Source organism: Grampus griseus (assembly GCF_964374135.1).
Source record: "Grampus griseus genome assembly, chromosome: 3".
Classification (NCBI taxonomy): Eukaryota; Metazoa; Chordata; class Mammalia; order Artiodactyla; family Delphinidae; genus Grampus; species Grampus griseus.
The window spans coordinates 38,154,987-38,172,189 of record NC_139019.1 but is presented as its reverse complement, the minus strand read 5'-3'; the positions used below and the strand labels follow the sequence as shown (position 1 = coordinate 38,172,189).

General features: G+C 34.9%; 1 protein-coding gene across 3 annotated transcripts in view; it reads right to left on the bottom strand.

Annotated features, from left to right (window-relative positions):
* PARP8 (poly(ADP-ribose) polymerase family member 8) overlaps positions 1–17,203 on the bottom strand; it is a gene marked incomplete at its 5' end in the record, with an annotated part of 178,276 nt that overhangs the window by 67,852 nt on the left and 93,221 nt on the right. For all 3 annotated transcript variants that reach the window (XM_082651621.1, XM_082651623.1, XM_082651622.1), the window contains 5 exons: positions 4,507–4,601; positions 6,099–6,176; positions 7,662–7,732; positions 8,301–8,390; positions 15,042–15,079. In XM_082651621.1, coding sequence (XP_082507747.1) covers positions 4,507–4,601; positions 6,099–6,176; positions 7,662–7,732; positions 8,301–8,390; positions 15,042–15,079 — 372 coding nt within the window. The remainder of the gene's footprint in view (positions 1–4,506; positions 4,602–6,098; positions 6,177–7,661; positions 7,733–8,300; positions 8,391–15,041; positions 15,080–17,203) is intronic.

Genomic DNA, 17,203 nt, shown 5'->3' with positions numbered 1-17,203 from the left:
CACATTGTGAAGCCTGCATCTAGATTTTATGCCAGTGGTTTTGAAAAATAGTCTCCTGTTTGTTTCTTTCTTCTGTGTGCCTCCTGCCATCACTTTCCCCTGGTTTTCAGTTCAGACTGCTTTTCCATGGGCTCCAGAGGCAGAAGCGGGAGAATCAGTATGCTGCAAAGGACATTACAAACATCCAACCCAAGATCTTTTGACGAATGACATACTTCGGTGTAGGTTAAGTTATGCTGTAGTAACAAACATCCTCAAAGTCTCACTGGTTTAACACACAAAAAAAGGATTTATATCTCACTCACACTACCTGCTTACTATGGAATCAGAGGACTAGAAAGAATGCTATTCATTGTAGTCGTCAAGGGGCCCAGAGTGGTGGAGTACTGAAGATGTGGGAACTCACACACTAGCACTTCGGCTCACATTTCACTGGCCAACACTAGTTGTGTGTCCACTGCTGATATTATAAGATGTAGGGACGGGACTTCCCTGGTGGTGGTGCAGTGGTTAAGAATCCTCCTGCCAATGCAGGGGACATGGGTTTGAGCCCTGGTCCAGGAAGATCCCACATGCTACGGAGCAACTAAGCCCGTGCAAAGCCACAGCTGCTGAGCTTGCGCTCTAGAGCCCGTGCGCCACAACTACTGAGCCTGCGTGCCACAACTACCAAAGTCCGCGCACCTAGAGCCCGTGCTCTGCAACAAAAGAAGCCACCGCAAGGAGAAGCCCGCACACCGCAATGAAGAGTAGTCCCTGCTCACCGCAAAAGCCCACGCACATCAATGAAGACCCAACGCAGCGAAAAAATAAATAAATAAATAAATTAAAAAAAAAAAAAGAGAGATAGGGAAATACAATCCTGCCATCTGCCAGAAGAGGAGAACCAGAGATTTGTTAAGCAGTCCTACTGGCCCACTACTAATGGAAATCCAGAGAAATTAAAGTGGTCCACCCTGACTTATGTGGCTTTTTCTTTCCTTTTCTTTCTTTCTCTCTCTTTCTCTCTCTCTCTCTCCCTCTCTCTCTCTCTCTCTCTCTCTCTCTCACTCTCTCTCTCTCTCTCTCTCTCTCTCTCGCTCTCTCTCTCGTTCTCTCTCTCTCTCTCTTTTCCATGAGATATATGTTTGGGTGTTGAGCCTGAATACAGTGGTATAGCTTCCTCAAACCTTAAAAAAATCCTCTGCATGCCCTGTCCTCCAAAACATCAACTCCAAAATTACAATCATCCGACCACAAAAAGTGATCAAAACGAATAGTCAAAATCTTGCAATCTTCCAACCTACTTTAACATTAGCCACAATACAAAGATTAGAATATTACTCAGCTGCCTTCAGTTCTTTAAATGGATGATGGATGATCATAAAGCAAAGGATATTTTATTTGGGGTAAAAGTTTGAAACATCATCAGCAAATTATCAGAATCATTTCATTCCCAACCAAGTGAGAATTTTGTGATTTGTAATTCCCTGCTTTCTAAAAATATTAATCTCAAATTGTTTTCAATAGCACTGATCATTTTTTAAATGAATACATGACTATAGGAGTAAATTTATAATAAAAACGTAAAATAACCTCATTTTGTTGCATGGTTCAAGATGAGACACATGCAGACTGATCAGGGGGTTAACCATGCTCCCCCAGAGACCTAACTCACTTTCTGCACAAGAGCCTGTGAATCACAATTGTCATCAGTGTTTCCAAGTACAGTTCAACCCAGCCAGAAGGCTGCTTTTGAATGATTTGGCCAGGTAAAGCTAAAATTACCTACTTAAGTAATAAATTTATCATCGGTCACTTTTTCTATAGCCTCCCTCAACCTACTAAAAGAGAGTTTTGCCTCAATTGAGGCAATCTCTGTTATTTTCTTCTCTTAAAGAGAACTTAGATGTGGTTAGCTGCCTTTCTCATTAGATGTCACATTAAAAAAAATGACAGCAAATAGCATGTTATGCATACTGAGGTACTTTTGCTCTTCAAACTCCATTAAGTCCTTATGAAACTCAATTAAGTAAAAGAACAGCTAATTAGAACAGTCTGTTTTCAATAGACTTAAAACTTTGCAAAGAAGGTGACTCCAAGATCTTAGGCCTAACTACTCCTTTCTCCCATATGTCCAAGCCACAGTATTCGAGACCAGACAGTAAATTCATTCTTATTTATTTTAAGTAAATCACACTAGTCCTGCTGTGATTTCCCTTTATATCATGAGGCCTCTGGGAGGTTATTTATTCTGGAAACATCCTCTGTAGTTAGAGGAAATCTAGAGCAGGCAAGAACATGGCTTGCATTCATTGAGAGTTAAATTGGACCAAAACTTGTAAGTGAAAGAGGCAAGGGGAAAATAATCAAAACCATTTATGACTTTAGATACTTCACTTGAATGAAATTCCAGATATTTATCTAATTTCAACAGTCCATAAATTATCAATATTTTATTAATAATGGAAGATACTAATAGAAATTATAAGTATTTACCTTATGATAGTAATATAAGAAATTATCAAATGCTTGCTGAAGAAACAAAAATATTCATATATATATACATATATATGATATGATTGAGGCCTAGATAGCATGAAAATATATGTAAAAAAACTTTATAAAAGCAATCAATGTGTGGTAAAGTGATTCTCTAAACAAAAATACATATTTCAAATGAAAAGCAGCTAAATTCTATGTTGTATTGAATTAATCATATACAGACGTTTTTCTTTCATGGGGGAGAGGGTTAAACTATTGCGATTAAAGTTTTAAGCTTTCAACCAAAGTTTGACTAAAGTTAAAAAAATTAGTCATTGTTTTGGACAATTTATTTATTTATTTAGGCCGAGCCACACAGCTTGTGGGATCTTAGTTCCCCTACCAGGGATCGAACCCAGGTTCTCGGCAGTGAGAGCGCAGAGTCTTAACCACTGGACCGCCAGGGAATCCCTGGACAATTTATTGATAGTCCCTGTTGCCTTCTTCCTTTATTCATTCTATAATACTTATGGAATCTCCATATTCCTTATCCTGGAGCCAGAGCATAGATCAATTGTGAAATGATCACAGCTAATTCGCCAAAACTTTGGAAATTGCAAAGATTTGCTTTTCCAAGTATAATCCCAATCACCCTCACTCAGTTGTAGCCTAATATCCCTCCATGAGCAGGAGGGAGAGGGTCCGGGTGTACGATCCCGGCTTATTTAGGCCACAGGTGGTTGTAAGTTTCTGCAGGTAAAATGAAACAGTTAGCAATTATAAATTACAGCTGTGTTATACTCCCTTAATTATTCGTTTGCTCTCTCAAAATCTGCATATGTTCACTGAAAAGAATATAACCAGATAATACGAACATTTTTCACAGACGTTCCACTGAAAACAGTCAAGAAGCCCCCAGCTTATATTTCATATGTGCCCTGTGCTAGGCTAAGTACTGGAGTACAAGCAGGATTGAAAACCAAACCAACAAAATAAAGGCAAATAACAAAAAAGTGTGCTGCCCCAGCACTCACAGAATTCAGAGTCTAGAGGGGGAGAAGTAAACCCATAACAACAAGACATGAAGAGACTAATAAATGAGATTAAGAGCCAAATGTGATGGGAGTGCATATGGCAGAATAACCAGTCTGCATCAGAGATTCAAGGAAGGCTCAAAGAAAAGCTGACCTTTAGACTGGGGCTTGAAAAAAGAGAGCAACCGGGTTTGAGAGGGAAGCACTGCTTGGGCAAATGGACAAAGTCAAGGGGAAATATAGCACGTTTTGAGAACAGAAACAATCCTGGTTTGGGTGGATGAGGCTGGAACTGAGGTCAGGCTGTGAGAGGAGTCTGGAGACTTGGAGACCACCCTTTAGGAAGATAACAAAAATCTGAAACATCAGATCTGACTCATGGAAGGAAACAAGTATGATGGCAGAAAAAGGTTTTTCTTAAATTAAGGAGAGAAAAGAAAGTCTAAATAGGGATGGTGGGGGTCTTCTGAATGATTAAAGTAATAGAAAATGGCCTGGAAATTTATCACCAAATAATATATTAAGTAACTGCAACAAAAAAAAATAATTATCATTCAAACACACATTGCACAAACTTATGTCTTTTTTTCCTTTCTTTTCTTAGGGGCCAGATTACATATCACAATGTGATTTGGATACCAGTGGTTATGCATTATTGACTTTTATTGTTCACACAAATATGTCCTTAATTTATGATAACAACATGGGCTCAGCTGGCCAAATCTGTTACAGGAATTGATTATGATGCCACTCAAGACTGATATTTTATCAGACTAACTCTCCAAAAATAACTAATTTCTTTAATGAAATCAATGTAATCTTAAACCATGTGTACACACAAAAAAATCATAACCATAAATATGCCATTTTGTGTAAGTAGAAACATAATAGACTCTCATATACTTTCAAATATAATTAAGCCCAAGGATATTTCCACTTAACTCCAACAGAAAATTCCAGTGACTTTCCAAATAATTTTAAGTTGTATTCACCGAAGGTATTTATTTACCTGAGAGAAACTGCATGTGGCCCATATATCTCTCTCACTGCCGACAAATCAGCTTCGAGTTGGGGGTGCTTGTGCAGCTCCCCGTCATAGTTCACCTGATGAAAAGGGATAATTTAGAAATGACTTAGGGTAAAGAGAATCAAAAAAATCAAAATACAAACAATCTCTTGGACAGGCGACCCTGTAGTTCTGCCATGGGCATTTTCTCTGTCGCCTTCATGAAAAAAGTATAGACAGTTCAGGGCTTCCCTGGGGGCGCAGTGGTTGGGATTCCGCCTGCCGATGCGGGGGACGCGGGCTCGTGCCCCGGTCCGGGATGATCCCGCATGCTGCGGAGCGGCTGCGCCCGTGGGCCATGGCCGCTGAGCCTGTGCGTCCGGAGCCTGTTACCCCGCAGCGGGAGGGGCCGCAGCGGTGAGAGGCCCGCGTATCGCAAAAAAAAAAAAAGTATAGACAGTTCAGCAATATATTCACTAAAGGTCTTACGCTCACATACATCTAGTATAATTTATTATGCTTAAAAAGTAATATTTGACTACTTTGATATGAAGACAATGCCAATGTTAAAAGGAGTGAAGTGGCAGATAATCTGAAAAACTTCTAGACTGAAAAAAACATTTACTTCCCCCGTAAGAATTAGCAGTGTAAACAAAAATCGAAACTGGAAGAATTATTTTGCAGAATGTTAGAGTGTTATATTGGTTAAAGAATCATTAGGAAAAGTACCCCATTCCTAGTAAGGCATTCTGGAGAGAGGAAATCTAGTTTTATTTATGTCCGTCCATACCTCTACTGCCTTGCATACACTTGATTGACAGATTACTAATTTCTGATTCTGAATGAATAAATTGACTTGCATTCTTTACATAATAATAACTGGCTTTAAAGCATCTCTTTAACATATTACCTTTCCCTTAAACTATCCAAGTTACAGAGCATATTGGATCAAGAAGTTTACAGAAACAGAACAAGACAACTTATATAGCCATATCCTAAAATCAAATGCTCAGTTTAAAATTTTAACATTATTCTGGAAAAATATAATGAATTCTTTCATATATATGCATATGTGGCTATGCTATTTTCATATATATAAATTATGATGTTTCTTCACAACAATTTTTCAACAAACACTTTAGTATAGAAGGAAAAGGAAGATAATGAATACAAATAATGAGGATGCTCGATAATTAGGGCCCATCAGTTTTTATAAAGGTTAATCACCTTCTATTTAAAACTAACAATTCATGCTTTTATTAGTGTCACCATTTCAAAATATTGACTGAGCACAATATGCTTAATAAATGTAAAAGTTAAAAGCATAATAAGATGCTGTCTGCAAAACATCTGTAATGAAGTTAAGACAACTTCAATGTAAATAAATGATTACAGTCAAATAACTGCAAAAGTAACCTTAATTTCTGAAAATATATAGAAAATGAGCGACAGACAAATTATAGGAATTTCCTTGTTAGTTACAGAACCCTGAACAACACACAGGTCTTTTAGATGACAAGCACAGATTTCCACTAGAACGTATATGGCTACTGCTACCTTTGAGAGTCGCTATTTGGAGGAGCTGGTGTGCTTACCTGTCCTCCATAATAAAATTCTTCAGAATCATTATCTCCTTCAGAATCTTCTTCCACCGTACTATTTTGTCTTGACTCCTTAAAATAATAGTAAGAAGGCAATTTTAATGGTCAAACTAGTTTTCCTCCTTCTGAAACTAAAGTAACAAGTGCCCATAATAGGTAGGTCTTATGCATACCACATGGATTTTAAATAAAAGAATTGTTGGTGCAGTACAAACCAAAAACAAAAAGGTAGTAAGAGAATTTTGTGGGTGCATTAAGCTCTATGTACGTTTCACTGGTCTTGAGTTGTACAATTTAATATTTGATGTACATAAAAAGCTACATCAATCAATTACAATTTTGGGTTTGTTCTGATAAAACATCTGAGCAGCTCACACTGATTCAATTTTTTATTAAAAAATTCCTCAGCGTTATTTATCCCAGACTGTTCTCACTTCCACTGCCAACACCACATAATGGTATGAAAGAAAAGCCACTTTGAATCTAATAATATAAAACTCAAATTATGAAAATAAATACAAATCACATTATGAAGAGAACTTTGTAGAAATAATTTTAGATTTCAGATTTCAAAAGAATATTTAATTAAATATGCTTGAAGTTTGAGTTTCTAATTAACTGAACCGTATCTGTTATGTGTCTAAAGTACAAACAACAAAAATTCATCTAAAGTAACTATTCCTATCCCTGACCCTTTTAAAATAATTAAGAGAAAGGTAGCTGCTTTTAGACACAGGAATCTATTAATTCAATGTTTTGTAATTATCCTTAAATTTCTAGATCAAATTTCAAATTACTAAGGCAAACAAAAAACCTAGAAAAGGGAATTTGGGTTTTATAAAATACAAACAGTTTTTGGTTTTAGCAGCAATAATGCTAAATCAGTGATTCTCAGTTTGGCTACTGAAGAGCACTATGAATGGTACAACACTGAGGGGAAGGCAGGGTTGCATTCAGTGCATAGTTTTAAAACCAAAGAATTGTCGGGTCCCACCACATTCATTTTGTTTGTTTAATGTCCCCGTATTTACTTACAGATTGAAGTAAATTTCTTGAAGGTGAGGAAAGGGGATAAGTTTGTTGTTGTTGTTTTAACACTGGCCAAAAATAATAAGACTATACCCAAGCTCTGTGCTCCTTTAGCTAGGAAGATCATCTTTTACAGATGAAATTTTAAGGGTCTGATCAAAACTATGTATACCACATACAGTTAATCTAAACATACAGTTTAGAATAACATACGGTTATTCTAAATATGTTACATAAGCGCTCTTCAATCAACTACATTATTTGATGAAAACACAGAGAACAAGTTAGGTTTTGTATGCACTTTATTTAGATTTAAACCAGATGTTCTTTCTATTACTTGAAAGGTAGCTAATTTTAGGTCACCATCTTTCCCATACATAAGTCCCTAAGCCAGGAGCGTGTACTTCATTCACTATATGCAATTTTAACCTAAATAATGATGATATTAACTACAAATACACAGTAAATTTCAAATATATCTATACTGTTTGAAGAAATATAATAAAACATAAAATGTAATTTACATACCTCCCCATTTTCCTTCTGTAATTTGGATTTTATGGATAAGCAACAGTTAATGTCATTTGTCTTTCTTAATTCTGAAAGTTATAATTAAAGAATCATTTTAGTTTTCAGTATACTATTTACCAAATATTTATAAGTTTCAGTATAAAAACACCCCATAGATGATTCTTTCTTTTGCAAGAGAAATTAAGGGATATTTTGAAATTATATTATGTTGGAGAATTATATTACATACAAACTATTCTGATTTTTCATTGCCCATAAAAATGTGCTCAAACTGAAGTGGCCACAGTACAAATTCCTTCAGTTCTCACTATGTATTTCATGGGATCTACATTGCCTTCAGTATGTGTTTTAAATATTCAGTTTGTCTGGCAGTATCATTATGAATGAAAATATTTTCACAAAAGCAAATATCTGCATAAGGCATTTAAATGGAACTTTTTAAAAGTACTAATTTATGCATTTTTAAAACTGTTGAAAAACAAATTAATGACTTTAAATAGAAAATCTGTATGGAAAACCAGATTTATAGATGCCAAAGATAAATACTATATGGGTTACAAGAAACCAAAACACAAAGCTACCTATAATCAAGAAAATATTAACCTGGAATTTAAGAAAATAGTGTTTTCCTATTACCTGTTGCTATTCGATGAAAAATGACTGGAATTGGCTCTGTAGTAACTAATACATCTTCATCATTTTCTGAACTTGACACATATGTATTATCTGCAAAAGAAATATAGACAACTAAAGGCATAGTAACTTGAAAAAGTACAACCTTTATTAAAAAAAATTAAGGTATAGCCACATCGCTTCCAACACTCATAAGGCACACACTACTGTTCTGATTAATCTCAGAAAAAAAATGAAGTCAATTGCAGGTTTATGTGCGAATTAATTGTAAATAGCTTCTTTAAAGATGTTTGCATCTCCTAGACAAATATGGACTTTGGATAGAGACTATCCAAACACATCTCTAACATCCCATGCAGTAATGGATCATTTGGATGCAACTGGTTGCCTCAACTCATTGAAGAGCATCCTTCCCAATATCGGTATCAAGTATATGGTAATATGACACACGACTGTTATTTTTTTTGCTCATTGATGGTTACAGGGCATCTGTGACACAGCTATTCAACAAATATTTAACCAATTTTTAAATAATGGTCCTATAATACACTCATCAATGATGTATAAATATGTAAATATATATATATAAAAAATAAAAGTCTAAAATAGACCTAACCAACAACAGAAGCCTGTATCAATTTCTGCTAGGAGAAATGAGTGTTCAGATGACTTACCGAACACATGATAAAAGATCTTGAGCCCAGTTTTCATAATATTGTGTCAGTACAATAAGAACATGATTTTTAACTGATAGATAGCTAAGTCATTACTTTATTTCCAAAGAAACATCTGTACTGTTTTTAGACCTTGAGTAGTGACAGTGATATGTATTCACAACGTAGTCACAAAAGACTCTCAAAGTCAAAGGCTTTAAGTTATTCAGGAATCTGAGAGGAGATGCGGGTGGATTAGACTTGAAACAAAACAGGTTTGCCCCATTATTTTGATTTGTTCTAATTACAAATTTTGCCTTATTTCCTTTTCAAGTAGCATCTAGGAGGGTGTGAGGATTTTTGTGTTTATCAGGTGAGACCTGGATTAAGAAACAGATTTAATATAACTTTTTAATTACTGTCTCATCATATTAGGTGAGCCTTTGACTGCTTATCTGGGGTCGGTAAACTCATACCTTCAGGTGAGGATCAACAGCTGCTCTGTTAAAACAGAGTTTTTAAATTTCTTAGCCCTCATTCAGAGGGTTCAGTCCATTTTTAAACCTCTTAAACCCTCATTCAGAGCCTTACTGATTCATTGTGCATAGTTCGGTTTTCCCTATGTACAATGGATTCCTTGACGCAAACTTGAGAAGAAAAAGAGCAATGGAAGCAATGCTGACCACCAACTCGAAGGAAAGATCCAGAAAGATCTGGACAGTGGACTCCATATCATGGAATATCTCAGTGTCATGGAATGAGGAGGATTGTACTAAAGCATCGAGAGGCAAATAAATTAGAACTTTCTGTTTAAGAAAACAGGGAAATGAATAACTCAATTTAAAGGACCAAATGGCTCACACAAAGTGTTGACACTGGAAGGCAGTGAGGTGCCAATATAACTTAGTAAATAATTGTTGCATAACACCGAAAGACAGAATTAGGCATTCAACATATCATTTTCTAAGAGATTTTCTACCAGTCTGTAGTGTGATTAGTATTTAAGCATTAGAACACTTTTCATTTCTGCTTTTGGCTTAATTTACCCAAACCAAAATGTTTTCAGTTTGCATGACAGTATCCATTAAATAACCATTATGATACAACAGGCCAGATCACAGAGGTGTATTCAAGTCAAGAACAGAAATGTAAGAGCAGACAAAGCACTTCAAATCTAGACTCTGCTACCAATTAGCTGTTGATCCCTTTAACTCTAAGCCACTGTCTGCTTGGTTATAAAATGAAGAGGTTTGCTGATGATCTTTGAGGAGCGTCCCAGCTGTCTGAATTGATTCTATGTTTTCTTTTGTTGTTGTTTAACTAATTATTTCTAAATCTTCCTCAACCTATTCTGATATCTGTAATAATACATTGTCTTTGTTTAGACATAGGAAAGTAGGACGCAAAAAGGATAAAGAATGCATTTAAGGTAACAGAATGAGCCAGTGACAGAACAGGATGCTTTCAAACTCAAATTCCTTCACGGGAAGAGTCTCCCACTTGAGTCTAAGGCTGGCAATTTCTTTTTCTGAAAGCTTCCGGGGACAATTAGGTTCTTTAACATGTATGTTTTGTAGAGAACATGTAGATTCTTGTTAAAGGCTGTTAACAGTATAAATATTTTCTCTTCCCTTCCCTACCAGACTATGCAAGCATTACTGGAACTTCTGTGGACAAGGGAGAGGTGAGTAGAGAGCTACGGAAACGCATCTCTTAAATTATTGCTTTTATTCTATTTCTAATTTAAGCCAGCATTCCATTATTCATTACTATGTAACTTAATAGAAATAATTATAAATAATAACTATACTGGTTTTATAATACAATCTGCATATTTCCCCTACATATGATATTCATGTCAACCACCAAGCCAATTATTATCCCTATTTTAAAGATGAGGAAACCAAGGCTCAGAAAAATTAATTCACCCAAATTATTTAAGTAACTAAAGTAATTACACATAGCATAGTAAGTGGTAAAACTGTCTGAATCCAAACATCAATGCTTTGCTATGTTTTTTTATATCAGAATATTGTCACTCAACAATTGCAGTATCTTGTAAAACATGTAAGAGAAATGAGAGAATTCATACCCTCCAGTAGGTAAGCCTCCCAACTAAAGGTGGTAACTGATGAGAAAGAATTCTGCTGGTCACAACAGAGTCAATTATCTGTGATTTGTAATATACCTACCTTTAAAAAACAGAAAATTGTCTACAGTAGAAACTCCACAGGTAAACTAGAAGGCTGCTTTATTTCTTCATTTTATTTGAATAGCCAATATATCTTTAGTATTTCATTTATATACGTTATTATATGTACCTAAAACTGAAGATCCTCTCAATTTTAATTTTCACAAAAACAAACTATGAAATGAGTTCCAATAGATGGCACAGGTAACTTAATAGATTAAAACTATAAAATGGCAAATCTGCTAAGGAATAAATAGGATGGCATAACCCTGAATTTGGAGGATTATGCTAATACATGTTCATAGGGCAAAAAAAAGTCCATACTGTATTTTCAAACTTAGATGATGAGATAAGCACTGAACCGTATTATCTAGAAAAAGTAGGGAAAAAATCCTAAGGAACATTAGCAGAAGGAATTAATAAAAGTACTATCAAGATTACTGCATTTAGAAATTAAAAGCAACATAAAAGAGAGCATTTGTTTGAAATAATTTTTAAAATAGACAAACTTTTTGGAAGAAAAAGCAAGGGGAGAAAAGGACAAGAATAAATATAAAATAACAGAAATGAGAAAGGAGAAATACACAGAGATGCAGAAGATTTTTAGACTTACAGACTGAATACTATTAAAAACACTTTTTGCTCAAAAATTTGGACATTCCTCCAACATAGTGGGCTTTCAAGAAGAACACATGTTAAAAAATGACTAAGAAATAGAAACAAAGAACAGATTCATCAATCATGGCAGAAATATATGACAACTGCTCTAGAACCATCCCTAAAAAGATACCAGGTTCAGGGCTTCCCTGGTGGCGCAGTGGTGGAGCGTCTGCCTGCCGATGCAGGAGACAAGGGTTCGTGCCCCGGTCCGGGAAGATCCCACATGCCGCGGAGCAGCTAGGCCCGTGAGCCATGGCCGCTGAGCCTGTGCGTCCGGAGCCTGTGCTCCGCAACGGGAGAGGCCACAACAGTGGGAGGCCCGCGTACCGCAAAAAAAAAAAAAAAAGAAAAAAGATATAGGCTCAGATAGATTTGCTAGCAAGTTCTATCAAATGCCAAAGAACAGTTTAATTCCGTCATCAATTTGAAGTTTTTAATAACAGAGTACATGACAAAATACACGTAGTTCTTATAGAGCAGCCTTAAGATATCTGCTAATATATCTTGTCACCTTCTATTCAAAGGAGAAAACATACACGATACCTCATTAGATGCCAAACAAGAATTCGATAAAGACTTAATACGCATTCTCAAAAAAAAAAAAAGCTTAGTAAATGAGAAAAGCAATGATACTTGCTCTTCTGAAAGCGACTAGAAGCAAGCTCACTAATTTTGAGAAAAGGAACAAAGCTGCCAATTTTCCTATCTATTATTAAAAGTCATTCTGGAAGTTCTAGCCAGTACAAGAGGAGAAAAAAATACAGGTATGAATACTGGAAAGGAAGAGCAAACATATCATTTTTATATAATATTATCTATATGAGAAATCAAGCGTATTAACTGAACTCCTAGTACAAATAACTATGGATTAAAATTTAATAATGGGGAAAACATTATCATAGCAGTATTCACTTTGAAGAACGCTCCATAAAAATACTACTACTACTTCTTCCGCAGAAGTGAGAGGAATCAGAACTGAATTATAGACTTGGTTACCACCACTACACATCCTTGGGGAATAGTTAACTTCCCTCAGCACATTTCTTCAAGTATAAAACGTCATGATAGCACTTGTCCTGTCTATACACAAACTGGTATTTAGAATCCATTCAATCATGCATAAGAAAATACGTGGCATCAACCAATTCAAAATTCTCTCCCCAAATGCACTAATCTCTCTCTCCATCTCTGTGTTTTATTTACACTTCTTTTTTATAAATTAAATTATATTGCCAATTCACTATGAACTTGCTCCGTGATGTAAACTCAATTTTAAAAAGCACAAATGATAACCAATACTTTATGTTTTAATTTCAATTTTTGTATACTGTAGTTCCAGTGGGGCTCCCGTGTGGCGAGATAAACCAGAGTAATACTTCTTGACCACAAGAGGGAGCTAAACATTTGGTTCACTTGGTTTATTAAAGGCATCTACCATATTTCTTGCGCTACAGAATAATTCACTTACTGTCTTCAGGGGGCTTTTCATTTGTGGCATTATTTCTATCACCCTGACTTAAATGTCCTGCATCTCTCTTGGCTGACATCTCTAGGAGCTGCCTCAGATGAGAAGCATAATAATCATAATATTTACAATAAATAGTGGGGCTTTTATTTTCCTAATACATTTAAGCAAAATTCAAAACATCAAAAACATACTATATCATAATAAGGGAGAGGGCTGATTGCAAAACCAGCTAAGAAATTTTTTTTCTTTATACATTTCATGTCTTGGTTCTTCCAATAATATCTGCCTAGAATACTTTTTATACTATTAAAAATAGGCATATTTTTAATGATGAATAACTCTCCTTGTAAAATTGCACAATAGTTTTATAGAATGCTATGCTTAAGACATATGGAGATCATAGCAAAACAACTGTAAGGGAACTTATGATATGTGAAAATTATTTTAAAATGTAACATTTGATCTTACAAAAAGGTTAAATGCATAATGCAAATTGCCACTGGAAATACTTGCTTAAAGGCTAAAAAAATATTTTACAATATCCTCATACCACATTATTAACTAATTATTTTTTAAAAAATACTCAAAGTATACGTAATCAAAGTTACTTATAGCAATCTACTCATTTTATACAGAAAATTATGGTCCCAATCATGCACAGTAAGTGAATAAAATGGCTAGATTTGAATAGGAATTGGAATTGTGGTTTCAATTTATGACAGATCAGAACAGTTAGCTTGGTAACCATCAGATTTTATTAAGTAAGAATGCTGGAGTAAAAAATATATATATGAAACACAGGCAGTTAAAATTTTCTAATCTTTGCCACAGAATATGATAAAAAATAGATTCTTGCATTATACTTTTTTCTTTGGGGTAAACTAATCAAGTCATATTTGATCTACACTAAGTCTACAGTGCTCGTGCTCTTACTCAAGATAAAATTACAGACATCATGAGTGAGAAAAACACTAAAGATAAAGTCCAAATTATCATGACTTAAATACTGGCATACACATCCTGGGCTCTGGTGAGATTACAGTGAGTCTAGAAAGTAAGACTGAACATGGCCTAGAAGAAAGATACTGGTTTGATCAATAGAAAAATAGATCTGTAGTGACCTTATATTCAGTTTTCTATGGACAAATGTGTGTGGATCTAGTAATCTATTTCAGGACACACAGTGAGGACAGCTGTGCATATGCAAGAAGCCTAGTACAGTCTAGCAGTATGGTCCACGGGCTCTGGACTATTGGGTTCAAATTGCAGTTCTTCCTCTTACTAGTAGTGTCATCATTCATCTGTAAAATGAGGATATTATAGTAACAACCTCAGAGAGTTGTCGTGAGATGTGTTCAACTGTATATAAATTTAGAGAAATTAAGAAAGGCCTATTATTTTCAAATATTACTATTATTTTTAGCTACTATTTTAGCTGTTACTCCTACCCATTATTTTTAGAGTATGAAAGCCAACAACTAAACCAGTTTAGAGAATCTTCATTTTAATTGTAATGAGGTAAATATACAGGATGAAGCTATCATATTGACTCAAGGAAAGTAGTTTCACGGGAGAACTATTTTGATTCTGTACTGTGTCTCAGGGTGAGACATGTAACTCACAGGCAATCAACAGAATTCTTTTATATTGTCTTTCCCTGACAACCCTTCACCCCTAGATATATTTATATATATTTTACATCTCCAGAAGAAAAAACTATTCAAAGAATCATGGCATGAATATTTGTAATAAAAAGAAAAAGAAAAACATACCTGGGTAATCTTCAGATACATGTACTGAATAGGATACACTGTTAAAACAGGGAAAAAAAAGAGAGAGAGAGAGAAAAGAAAGGCTCAAGTTACTGCTAAGGCAAACATGCTTTTACACAATGACAACCAACCCCGTGTTACCCATTACTTTATATAGATAAAAGTATAGATACCAAAATGGATTAGAAAACGTCTTTGATATTTGACACAGGAAACTTACAGATTTTTAAGATATATGACATAGTAATATATATCTTTTGTGATACTTTTTTTAGTATAGCTAGGTCTTTTATCTCAGCAATGTCTAACATTCAGTAATTTATGATCATGTGCATTGTCTGCTCAGGTTTTATCAAATCATCTTTTCTTACCAGAAGAGAAGTATTTCTCCTGTTTAGTATGGCACTCAAGAATTTAAACATTTATAAATTTAAACATTTATTTTTAATATTGCTTCCTCACAATATGCTGTGCTTTTGAAACACTTCCTTTTCTTCAAAGAACTAACAAAATTATGACAGTGTAACTAATAGCTATTCATCAGCCGATCTTTCATCATTACTATATATAATAAATAAACTACCTCCTGTTCTCAGAAGGATTGAGTTGTTTCAAAAATCATTTTTAACAACTCCTTTTTCAGTTAACTCCACTGTCTCTATGTACCTATCTCATAGGACATATGGGGATTTGTCATACTTTGTTTACTCTCCTCTCTGTGTCAAGTAGATTGCAAGTCTCCTGAGGTTACGGTCCATGTCTATTTGTATTTTCAGCACAATTACCTATGGTAAACACATGAGCATGACGCACAGCACATATTCAATATTAGCTTTTTGGATGGGTCAGTGGAGCTGCCACCTGTCACAGAGAAGTCAAACTTGAGTTCGAGTTCAGCCAAAGTAACTGCCCGTTAAGACCAAAAAAATATCAATTCTCTTTGAAGAAACGTACAGAATACAGAGCCTATGTAACGCATCATTCACAAAGTGAAAACAGTCCAAATTACTTGACATGAACAAACAGGAACCTTGAACCAACATTCGAGAGAAAATTTAACCCAAGTGTTGGGATTAGCCCTCAATGATGTTAAAACAGTTAATAAGTATGGTTAAGGATGTAAAGGAAAATCCAATCTCAAGAAGAAACAAAGACATCATCAGGGTCTTGTGGGACACTAGCAAAACAGCAAATATTTTATATAATTAGAGTTTTAGAAGGTGAAAAGAGAGAGAATAATGCAGGGGAAAAAAAGCTGAAAATCTCCTAATTTGGGTGAACGACATAGATGTATAGATTGAAGAAGCTCAGAAAATCCCAAACGGGATAAGTGCAAAGAAAATTAGTTCTAGGTACACATAGTCAAACTGCTGAAAACCAAATATAAAGAAAAAAAATTTAAAGAAGAGAAAAAAATGGCACATTACATATAGGGAAACAAGAATCAGTGTTAAGTTTTCATAAGAAACTATGGAGGACACAGGACAGTTGAACAGTAAAGAGCTGGGGCGGGAGGGGAACAGGGGGGTAAACAAACAACTATGAAACCAGAATTCTTTATCCAAACTATACATCTGTCAAGAATGAAGGCAAATAAAGAAGCTTTCAGATACGAGGAAATTGTGGAAACATGTCCCAGCAGACCTAAAGTACAAGAAATCCCAAATGAAGTTCTTCAAGCTGAATGATATCAGAAATTCAAATACCCAGAAGGAATGAAGAGCACCAAAAATTGTAAACATAAAAGACTATTTTTCTCCTAATGTTTTTAAAATATACATAGCTGTTTAAAGTAAAAATTCTAACACTTCATAGTGTGATTTATAACATATGTAAATGTAGTACACATGACAGTTACAGCATAATGTCAGGGAGGGGTTAAACGGTCACATACAGTTCCAAGGTCCTTAATCTTATGGGAAATGGTATAATACTAACCCTAAATAATAACTCTAAGAAAACTTCGAATATATATTGTAATTCCTAAAGCAAGCACAAAATAAGATTAAAAACAATAATAAATGGAATTCTAAAAGCATTTTGGAACCTTTAATCCAAAAGAAAGCAGGAACAGAGGAACAAAAAACAAGGGACAAATAGAAAACAAAATAATAAATGGTGCCTGAATCCTACCATAGCAAGAATTGCCTTAAATGCTAATG